This window comes from Silurus meridionalis, chromosome 25, assembly GCF_014805685.1.
Source record: "Silurus meridionalis isolate SWU-2019-XX chromosome 25, ASM1480568v1, whole genome shotgun sequence".
NCBI classification, from domain to species: Eukaryota; Metazoa; Chordata; class Actinopteri; order Siluriformes; family Siluridae; genus Silurus; species Silurus meridionalis.
In genome coordinates, this window is record NC_060908.1 from 10,655,134 (window position 1) to 10,666,842 (window position 11,709).

An 11,709-nucleotide genomic window follows, 5' to 3' on the forward strand; every position below is an offset into this window, starting at 1 on the left:
TGGAGTTTCTCTCATCTCACACACTTTCTCGCTTCACGTTTTGCGAGGTATCTCTCTGCAATAAGGCCTTCAGAAATGCATGTTTGCATTAAATAAATGAGAATGAAGCTGTTCCTTTAAACAATCAGATTGTGAGTTCACCTCACTGAGGCCATCTAGTAGGCATAGAATAATCTTGGCATTTTCACGTTTTTCATTCCACAATGCCTGACAGAGGAGAAGAAATTGATTTGGTTGCAGATACATTACCAGGAAATTTACAAGATGGGATTTTCAAGAAAAGCTGGAAAGGTAGGCCAAAACACTTGGTAAGCTTTTTCATGAACTGTCTCTTTTTATGAGGTTAATATTAAGATTATTTACGCAGCGGTGCAGCTGTGAAAGGGGACTTTTATTTGGGTTTATTAGGTTTCTTGCTTAAGTAATGCCATTCATTCTTGCAGTGTGATGGTATTAAGAGATGGACACTACTGAAGGCCTAGGTGTGAAATGCACGGCCTGCCAACTGAGTTTTATACATGAACATACAGTATATTCAATTCAATTCAATTAATTTTTATTTGTATAGCACTTTTGACAATGAACATTGTTTTAAAGCAGATTTACACAGATAATTTACACCTGAATTTGTATTCACATCTTTTTTATATGGTCTCTTTTATATCTTTTATACATTTGTATATGCTTTTTTTCTATTTTATATATTTTAAGTCTCTTCAAATAAGAGAATTTGACTCTAGACTCATTACAAACCAAAAAGAGTCAAAAAAAAGAGTCGACTCGTTCGCTACCGACACATCACTACTGGCAACCCAATCCCACTGAGAGGAGAGGCAGTAGTAGCGCGACGGGTGCAGTGCACAGCATCCTAGGCCTAAAAAACGACATGATGGACCGATACTTTTTTCCTTTCCCTGAAATACATCTTCCAGGATTTATGAGTCATTGTGCTGCTTGCGGGAAGTGGATCCTGGTCCTGATGCTTATGGCGGTTGGATTACGCCGGTAAGATCATCGGTGTGATGCGCTGGCACTCGCTTCATCTTTCGCAAATGACGGAGGAATCGAGATTTTAGTTGCGAGTTTAGTTCATGGCAGGTCTTCCATCGTGTCCTCTACCATGCCCAGGTGCATTTTCTTAAAATCAGTTTAGCAGGTTAAATATTAGATATCTATAAATCAAAACCTACCGGGACATGTTTATGTGCATGTTGCTTTCTTGGGCGTGAGAAGTATCAGTCATGTGCTAAATTTTCTATCATCACCTGTTTCATCACAGAGCTGTTTAGTAGTAATAACACTTCATCGACTCTATGTATTTTTCAATTACGACATTTCCCTGAGGTTTGCCCGAGGTGCGCTCATCTTATTAGTGCAAATGATGCGTGATGCAATTGGTCACGTGTCACATGGCGCAGAATGCTGTAGCAGTGTTTCACACGCCTGGTCTCTCCTTTTTAACTTACCCAGTTCAACCTAGATAAAGCATGGAAATGACTGATGTGTTGAAGCAGAAGGGCAGTGGAACTGCAGGACCAGGCGTAATTTCCTGCGCAGATGCTTCATTTCCTGTGCAGAGGTTCAACCACGAGCAATACAAAAAAAAACTCCTATAATTGGTAGAGAACTGATCACAGATGAGATGATGACCCAGGCTGTGAAGGTGGGGTGACATGCATGTGTAAGTGTTACACAGAGAAACCAGACACATCAAATTTGCTGTAAGATTATGAATGGTGCAGTGCTTTACTTGCTACACTAGTAATGATCTATATACATGTACAGGTCAAAATCCTGTATAACATAAAACTGTTATTTTAATGCGATCATATGGTGCATTGGGTATTACATGGATATGCGTTAAAAAAAAAAAAAAAAAAAACAGTCATGGGTCACATTTTATCCTGTTCCTCAATTGTTCAGACAATTCATATTTCATGACCAGATTAAAATATGTTTGAATTACAAGATAAATTCACAAGTTCTACAGTCGTACAAAGCATTTTACTATATGTCAGACTCTGTATGTATATGTATGTGATAAATAAAATTTAAATTAATTTTTTTATTTAAATTAAACATAGCTTTTAATTAGTTTGCTAATAGGTCTGTGTTTAAGTAAGCAACTGCAGCACTATATATTGTTATTGTTATTTCTTTCAAATGTATTTAACAATTAGGGTATATAAAAGTATATATAAAAATAAAAGTACGCCCTCTTTGAATACTATGGTTGTATGTATCTATATAAAGATAAGAAAAATCATCTGGTTCTTTTTAGTTGTTAGAAGTAGGTAAATATAACAACACAACATACTACACAGTGCCGTTATTTGTACAAAAACAAGCTGAAATGGAGAAACCATGTGTAAAAAAAGACTAAGCACACCCTTGCTGCTTCTATAGGATTTAAGAGACTAAGTGTAAGCCAGGTGTTCCTTATTAAATGTCATTATTAAATGACCAGCTCTATTAAAGTTTTAGCAGTTTGCTGTTCCGGAGCCTTCAGGTGTGTTATCGAAATTTAAAGAATGAAAGACATCAGCAATGATCTTAGAGAAGCAAATGTTGCTTTTAAGGGCCTTAAAACCCTTAAATTCCTTAAATTTCTGGGTTTTAAGGCCATTTCCATACAATTTAAAGCTCATTATTCTACTTGTGAATAATGTTTACAAGTAAAATGATTAGCTTTAAATTGTGTAGAAATGGCCAATCTTCCTAGGAGTGGACATCCGTGCAAATTCACCCAAAGAGGAATTGCAAAAAAAACAAAAAAAACATATTACAGAGCGTACACAGCATATTATCACAAATACCTCATACCAACTGTCAAGCACGGTGGTGAAAGGGTGAGAATTTGGACTTGTTTTTGCAGCCACAGGACCTGGGCACTTTGCAGTCCTTGTGTTGGCCATGAACCCCTTTGTATACCAAATATTCTGGAGTCAAATGTGAGGCCATCTGTTCAGCAGTTAAAGCTTGGCAAAAATTGGGTCATGCAACAGGACAATGATTCTAAGTACACCAGCAAATCTACAACACAATAGCTGGAACAGAACAGAATGAAGCTGTTGTAATGGTCCAGTCAAACTTCAGATCATAATCCAAATGAAATGCTGTGGCAGGACCTTAAGACAGCTGTGCACGAACAAATTCCTTCAAACCTCATTGAACTGAAGACATACAACATTGTAAAAAGGGGTGAGCCAAGATTCCTGCAGGTGCCCATGCTGCACCTGTCTACTACTTAAAGTGTCCACAATGGTAAGAAAGTGAGCACCAGAACTGGACCTAAATTTGATCACGCATCTGTTAGATTTGTTTGACAAACAAAACTGATACCAGTACATACCATCAGAGGTCTTGCTGAATCCAGCCTCAATGGGTCAGAACTTTTTTGTCAGTGCAAAGGGGAATTATTTTAGACTGGTAGTTTTAATGTTCTGGCTGATCAGTGTGTGTTGTCAAAATGTGACACTGTGGAAGATATTGCACTTATAAGGATATTCCATATACACATTCAAATCACAATAAACACAACATATGACCCTAAAATACACCAAAATATAAAAGTATTAAATATCTATATTTAAGTATACGTGCCAGAAGAGTGTAGGTGAATTAGAGATCTAATATTAAATATGGTATCGACATACATTATGTAAGTATGTAAGTATGTATGTGGTGAAGTGTTGGCATGGAGATATTTAGTCATTAGTTCTTATCAACTGTTTTAAATGGTCTACAGGAAAAAGCTGTTTTTGAGGTGAGCCGTGTTTGCCTTGATATGTGGAGGCGTTTACTGAGGAGATAGGAGAACAGATCATGAGCTGGGTGCAAGACATCCAAAATAATGGGCTGAGCCCTTGTTCGGCATCGGGTGGGTACAAATTCCCTGGTGTTCATGGACCAGGAAAGTGCAGAGAAGCTTCTCGCTGATTTCTTGTGTGAACTGTTGATTTGGATTTTTGGAGAGTATGTGCACTGTTTACAGTGAGCTCAGTTTAGTTACTTTTATTTATATCAAGCATTTTACAACTGACATTCTCACAAAGCAGCTTTTCAACAGCATTGCATAGATTCAGGATATACATTTTAAATAAATACATGTCCCTAATTGCTGTTATGTTTGACATAGCAATAGAGAAACGAGTGAAACACCACCCCTGTGGAGTTCCTCTGCTCAGAGTCAGGATGAATAATGTTTTTGTTGTCAGTCCATACTGTGTTTGGTCTGTTGGTCAAAAACTCCAGTATCCAATTGCAGATGGAATTAAAGCAGCCTAAACCATTCAGCTTCTATAGAGAGCATAGCTGAGCTATGGTCAATGAATAACATCCTGACATAGGTTTTTTTCTCTCTTTTACAGATGAGTCAGTGTAGTGTGAAGAGTAACAGCGATGGCATCATCAACTGAGTGGCTTTGTCGGTAGGTGAGCTGTAACAAGAGAGGTGGCAGGAATACAGTATGTGGTGGCAGGTATATTGCTGCATTTGAGGGAAATACACTTTTTTTCAGGCACTTAATTGCATCATATGTCAGTGAAGTTGAGTAATAATTAAAGTTTAATAACTGGTGATTTCACTGGTAGTGAACAATTTTCCATAAGGTCATTTTTTTTTCAGTTGTATTGGAACATCATGGTCTGGTATATGACACAAGGTGCAGTACCCTTTTCAGCTGCCAATAAAGAAGAGAAAGCAAACTATATATACATAAGCTTTTCTTTACAAACTTCTTCAGCACAGTTCTCAGAAATGAGTCATTTGAAGTAGTGTTCTGCAGCACAAAAATCATATTGTGTTGAGAGATTTCTTTAATGTACAGTATCCTGATGCTTCAAATTATGTTGTCTGGTTGCATTAATATAGATTACTACTTGTAATGATGAGAAATTCATTCACTCAATACTTTTAACTATCAAGGAAAAATAATCAGCCACCATTGTGTTTTATATAATATGAACATAATTTTAATGAACATAATTGTTCATTAAAAAAGTATTAAATTTTTAATGCATTTCAGTGGACTGTTAATTTCTTTTGGTGATAGTTATATAGTCATGTGCTTTATGACTGCAAAAAAAAACCCCACATTAAATAGACGAATATTTCAATCTTGGTTTGTCTTTTTCATAGCCTACGCTCAGACTGTCGGCATCATTTTCCAATGTAGCAGTTAAGTCCCAGACTCATTCCACTTGTGTAAGCAGAGAGACGAAGTAGAACCTAATGTTCGAGTTTTGATGTTTATATCACCTTTGGTATGGTTTGCACAACCTTCATAAAATACTTTTTTAAATATTTATTTTCGTTGAGGGGTATTTTGGTATTTAAAATGGAGCTATACGTCAAAAACTATATACCAGCATATAATTTACTACCAGACAAAACAATGTGCCATTGGTTTCATTTCAGTATATTCAAACTGTGAGAGTAGTTAGCTGGCAGTTGCTATGTTATCCCAGGCGGTTGCTATGGTATACCAGGTTGTTATGGTTGCTGGTGTGTTTCCAGCCTGGTGCTATGGTATCCCATGTGGTCAAAATGTGGCAGACCATCTCTGTGGCTGAGGTTAGAAAACGACATAGCGGCAAAGCAGTTATGATTGACGGCTGGATAAGATTTGACCAGAGATTTTGCCACTATACAAGGTTGGGGTTCAATGAATGAATTAATGGCGGTCTAGGGCAGTACCATTTGCCTATCAAACCAGGAGAATGTTTCCTAGTGTCTGTACTAAATATTCCACAGATTTCCAGGAAAAGGTTCATGCCAGAACTTTTCATATATCCTAGCATAATATTAGTGACAAAATACTCCGGTAATCAAGGATACATTTACTCAAACAGTTACATGTTAATGTTATGTGATATGTTATGTAATATGTTATGTGAAGGCTTGGTAAAAAAAAAAAAATCTATGTACTAACTTTGGGGAGTAGTCAGCCATCTCTTTTTCAGAAGGTATAAGTATAATCAAGTCAACGTTTGTTTAATACACAAACCAGATTTCAGCTTTGACCCCTTAAGAAAATAATAACATAATCAAATCATAACAATGTTTAAGGTGAATTTGTAGTTGTAGTATTATTATTATATGCCCTTTTTTATTAAAGCATAAAATAGGTCTTGTTTTCTTTCTCATTTTGCAGGGTATATTCACCTGAAAATGATTTGATGTGGAAAACTAATTGACTAAGATGACACTCACAGATCTACCCAACATACTGGAATCTGCTGTGTATCAAAATGCTAAACTGAATTATATCTCTGTTCAAATCAAGCTCAACTCTTCCTGTAAACAATGTAATTCCACATACATCAGTGCACCTCAAGAGCCCTGGAACAATCAAATAGAATCCACTCATATGTTTGATACTGCATCTATACACAAGCCCAGATATAACACAATCGAAATGGAGTACCCATTTACAAGGGCTGACAGATATGTAGCCAACCCAGATGTTGCTTGGAATGTTTTAGCACAACAGAAAAGGCACAGAATGCACCGTTTTTCATCACCAGATCTTTATAACATGCAAGTAACCCCTCAAATTGTGACTGCTGAAATTGCTGGTGAAGTTGCACTTAGGAGAAGAACAAGATCAAGAAGTGCTTCAAGAGTCCAGACCAACTTCGTTCCATTAATAACAGATGGCTCCCCTCCTGTGGTCAGAAGAAATCAGGATTTTCAAAGGTCTCCAAAACATTCTCAGTGGAGACCAGAAGTATCAGGCAAAGATTCATTTTATGGGCCAGCTTGTACTCTCGTTAATGAGGTGCATCCCATCAAATTGCAACCCCAGAGGACTGATGCCATCAGCCAATCCCCTATTTATATGCATGAAAGTTTGGATGAGGGAAGGCCTGTTAAACTTGCCACTAGTCCTCATGTAAGATGTAGAGTTGACATTAAGCCTGATGAAGCAGCTTTGCAGCAGCATAGTCAAAAGTCATCCATTTCAAGGGTAGACATGCAATCGCAGAGGTATACCAGTAGTGCCAGTCAGAGTCTTTCAGTACCCCCCCATGTCTCCACCTCAAGAACGCCCACTCCCACTGAATATTTCAAAGGTGACTATACACCTGCCTACCAGTATTCTCAAAGTATGCCAACCAGTTACATGCTGCCATTAAATACCCCATCACAAAGGATACCTTCTCAATGGGAGATAAGACACTATGGAAGGGAGAGAAGAGCTAAGTCTACCCCCAATGTGCCAACAAGATTTTCCAACGCAGACAACTTGGGGAAGTATGAATCTTCACCCCCCAAAAGAACTTACTATCAGGATGAATATTTTACCATTCCAAGCCAAGCCTACTCTCCTAAAGTTCATTATTTCCAGGATAAAAAAACTCATGTGGTTCATACCATACCTGACAGGCCATATTTCACAGAAGGAGATCTTTATCATACTGAGCCAGCACAGTACATAATACAGACACCCCCTGCAAGAACCTTAATTGGGGATGACCCTAGGACACATCAAGTTCAAACAGTTCCTCCCAGGATTTTCTATGTAGGTGATCCCTATGTACCTCCAATAGAAACTTACATTCCTGCTCAAGTATACTACACAGAAGACAGGCGTCATGCACACATGGTTCAGCCAAAATCACATGATTTGTATGGCTCAGATGTGTCTGGCTATTCCACTCCCTATCCTTCATACACACCTCAAGCTACATTAGCAAAAGTTAGACAAGAGCCCATACTTACCCCTTGGTACAGTAACTTGTGTATGGAGCCAACAAGAACAGTCAGTGACCCACGGTCTCACTCAAGATCTTGGGACAATATCCTTGAAACTCATGTAGCACGGGAACAACCAGTGTCTCATGGGAAAAGTGATGAGAATCTTTTATGTCAAAGGAAACAAACTTTGTCAGTAAATGACAGACCAAAACCTGTGGTTGTTAATCTTTCAAGTTCACCTAGACGTTATGCGGCTTTATCTTTATCTGATAATTCTTTGATTGACAAAAGTCCGGTTGATACTAAAGGAACCTCAAGCAAACAGTGGTATGTCACTCCTGAAATCACTATCACAGATAATGATATCAAACCTGGCAAAGGCTATAAGGCAGAGGCACGCTCAGCCAGTTGGGATGTGCTTGATTCAAAAAGAGCTCCAGCTGAAGACGCCTCTTACCATGAGACAAGGTCCGTTCCAACTAAAGAAAAACCATATCATAGTACCTCGCTCCAACAAAGTTTAGAACAACTTGACAAGCTTTTAGCTGACCTGGTTATTGATTATAAACCACCCACTAGTATACAGGCCAATGAAGACTTGATGGATCAACTCAAAAGTCTTATTGATAAAGAGGCAGTAACATCAGGAAGAAGGAATTCAAAGGCAGCATATGAGAGTAGCATATCCCTTGACAAACCATCAACCTCCATAACAATAGATCCTCACACCATTAGAGACACTGAGGGGAGATGCGATGGTCTGCAAACTAATGAGGAGTGCTCCCCTGACCAGAGTCCAGATGAGGATGAAACAATGATGTGTTCTAACAATAAGTGCCGTCGGACAGAGACATTGTTTAATGCTTGCCTTTACTTTAAATCGTGTCACAGCTGTTACACATACTATTGCTCTCGCAACTGCCGCAGGGAGGACTGGGTTATTCACAAGGAGAGCTGTTTGTATGGCAGGATTAACAGTGTATGTCGCCACATAATTAAATATTGCAGAGAAACTGCAGAGGTCCACAAAGCTTTCTCACGTATAGCCAAAGTGGGATACCTGTCCCGAGGAAGAGGTGTACTGTTTTTGAGCTTTCCAAACCCAGGATCGTCAACAAACTTTCTTCAGTATGGCCTAGAAAGCCTCCTGATGTCACCAACATATCTGTCTATACGTGAACTAGATAGTTACATGGATAACCTTGGAGATTATTGCAAGGAGCTGCAGGAAGCAGGTAAGGAATACGACCCCAATGAATGTTTTCTCTTGAACGTATCCATTGCTGTTGGCGAACAAGTGCCTGAGAGATCACCACCAAGGGTTAAAGCCCCAACAGTTAGGAAGTATGCCAAGGTTGCTTTAGCTTCTTACAGCCCAGAAAGAAATGTCCAAGGGAAAGAACGTGAAATGGAGACTTTGATTCTCACTCCACCACCAGGTACAGCTGACATTGACAAGGAAGGTGAAGAGGGGAGAAAAGCAAGAGAGATTTGTTTCATCAACATTCAACGGGAGCTAAGAATTCGGGGGGTGTTCCTCCGCCATGAGTACCCCCATGTGTATCAGAAACTCTGTGAGTTTGTGGAGAACAACAGAAGGTTTACTCCTACCAGTATTTATCCTATTGACAAAAGAACTGGAAAACAGTTCATGTGCATGATAATGGCAGCCTCTGAGCCACGGACTTTGGATTGGGTTGCCACCCCTCATCTTTTAGATGATATTATTTAAACATATACAGCTTTTAGGTATATAAAATGACATATATTTATTTATTTACTTATTGTTATAGTTATGTACTACAGATGAAAATACATATATCAAGTATATTATAACTGTTTATATGTATTTTGTTATTTAAAAACATGCATTAATGGATCTATTACATAGTATTATATTGTTAAAAGAGGAAAACAGAAATTATTTATAGAAATTTTGCTATAATGGTTTAGAAAAGTATTTTCGGAATGGTTAATGACAGCTTACCAATCCGTGGTACCAGCAGAGAGTCACTAAATCATTCATTCTCATTCAGATTCTTGCGTTGATCATAGGACAGTTAGTATATAATGATTATTTGAGTCATTGGGTACAATTAAAGAAAAATAATGTTAACAATGTTTAATCAGTCCCACCAAAACAAATTAAAATAATACAATGTGGTAAAATCAAATACTTCTTTAGATAGATAACTTTATAGATAGATAAATAAATTAACAGAGAGACAAAAAGGCAGACAAACTATATGGCCAAAAGTATGGAGACACCCAGATATCATACCTTTATATGCCTCTTAGAAAATCCTTTTCTGAATCTATGAACATGAAATGCAGCTGGTCTCGTCTTGGGAGTATAACAGGCTATACCTTTCTGGGAGATTTCCTAGAAGATTTTCTTGGTAGTGGTTCTATGGGACATTGTGCCCATTCAGTCAAAAATGCATTCATGTGGTCAGATACTGATTGTGGACAAGACTGGAAATCAACATTTCAGTTCGAAATCAGATTTTTTTTTACTTTACTTTGTTCACATGATCATTATCATGCTGAACTGAAAAGGGCATTCCCCAAACTCCTGCCACAATGTTGAAAACATGCTAATTACTGCTACTTACCCACATTAACAAGTGGTAGCAGTAGTTTTGATGTTAGGCTTCTGATTGCCTTCGGAGATATAGCACTACTTAGCTGTCATTGCTCGAGCCTTAAGCAAAGGCCTTATCCTTCAACTTGTTCAAGGCGTATGAATAAAAATATATGTAAGTTGTGCTGGATAAGGGCATCTGCCAAGTGGTGTAAATGTACATTACCCTTTAGTGGAACTAGGAGGCCTACTTCAAACCTCTTCTTGGATAATAGGGATCCCCATGACATGGCCACATTTGAAGTTACTGAGATCTTTAGTTGAAAACTGCCATTCTACTGCCAGTGTTTGTCTATGGAGATTTCATTTTATGCACCTGTTAGCAACCAGGTGTGGTTAAATCACCTGAACTTCATTATTATAAGGGGTGTTATGTAAGTGATGTACTTTTGGCCATATAGTGTAAATAAATAGATTTGGTGTTTTCCAGTCCTACTGAACCTTTGCACTTGACATTGGATAGCGATGTACTTGGAACTTAAAAAATGCAACAAAAAAGAAAATAAAAAAAATGCGTAGAGACAGTTTTTAGAAGCTAAAAATGTTCTCTACCAATGGTGACAATGGTTCTTTTTAAAAAATTGTTTTATAAAAAATATTGAGCCATTTTAGACTTGAAAACAATTAAAGTGAAAAAAAAAAAAAATCACATTGGTTAAACCAATAATTGTGCTTTAAATAGTGTGTTCCTATGCTTCTGTTTCAGACACTGCGAAATGACTTTATTGCATGTTGTGAACATGATGCCCTTGTAATCAATAACTAGACTTTAAAATATCTTGAAACAATAATGATTATCATTGGCATGCTGAGTTAAGTGGTCCAACTAAAATTAAATTAGTACATTTGTGTGTTTTACATTTATTTTTATCCTGATACATTGAAATATGTGTGTTTTAAATATCATATGTGTGTGAAAGTTTTCGGTTGCCAGGGAATATTTATTGAGAGCTGGACTTTATTATGACATTTTGCTGCTCCAAGCTATTTAAACACTGTGTCATTGACATCTGTGAGATTAAAATGTTACCATTGTGTGGAAGTCTGAACTGGTATAAAACTGTGAGGATTTTACCATATATGAACATTAATAAACCCCACACATTCTAAATTGATGCAAAGCCACACTCATTTGCATAATTGCTATATATAGAGAAAAAAAAGAATATTAGAAAATCCTTTTCGAAAAGTACATAAAACGTTGCAAAAGCTATAAGATGAAATAAAGATACTGTTGAACCCAGGTACCTGAATTCCTCCACCTTCTGAAGCTCTTCTCCTGCAACCGCACCACTCCACTGCCCTCCCTCTCATTCACACACATGTACTCTGTCTTACTCCTACTGAGTTTCATTCCCTTCTC

The 11,709-nt window shown here is 37.6% G+C and overlaps 1 protein-coding gene across 3 annotated transcripts; it reads left to right on the plus strand.

Moving 5' to 3' along the window:
* Nucleotides 1-811: 811 nt before the first annotated feature.
* On the plus strand, nt 812-11,388 carry ajm1 (apical junction component 1 homolog). Of its 3 annotated transcripts, none has more exons than XM_046839938.1 (3): nt 812-1,005; nt 4,371-4,481; nt 6,156-11,388. In XM_046839938.1, the coding sequence occupies exon 3, from the start codon at nt 6,204-6,206 to the stop codon at nt 9,432-9,434; it is 3,231 nt and encodes a 1,076-aa protein (XP_046695894.1). In that variant the 5' UTR covers nt 812-1,005; nt 4,371-4,481; nt 6,156-6,203; the 3' UTR covers nt 9,435-11,388. The 3 variants fall into 3 exon arrangements, with proteins under 3 accessions (XP_046695894.1, XP_046695892.1, XP_046695893.1); XM_046839936.1 differs by having other exon boundaries at nt 4,371-4,430; XM_046839937.1 differs by lacking the exon at nt 4,371-4,481.
* The last annotated feature ends 321 nt before the right edge of the window (nt 11,389-11,709 follow it).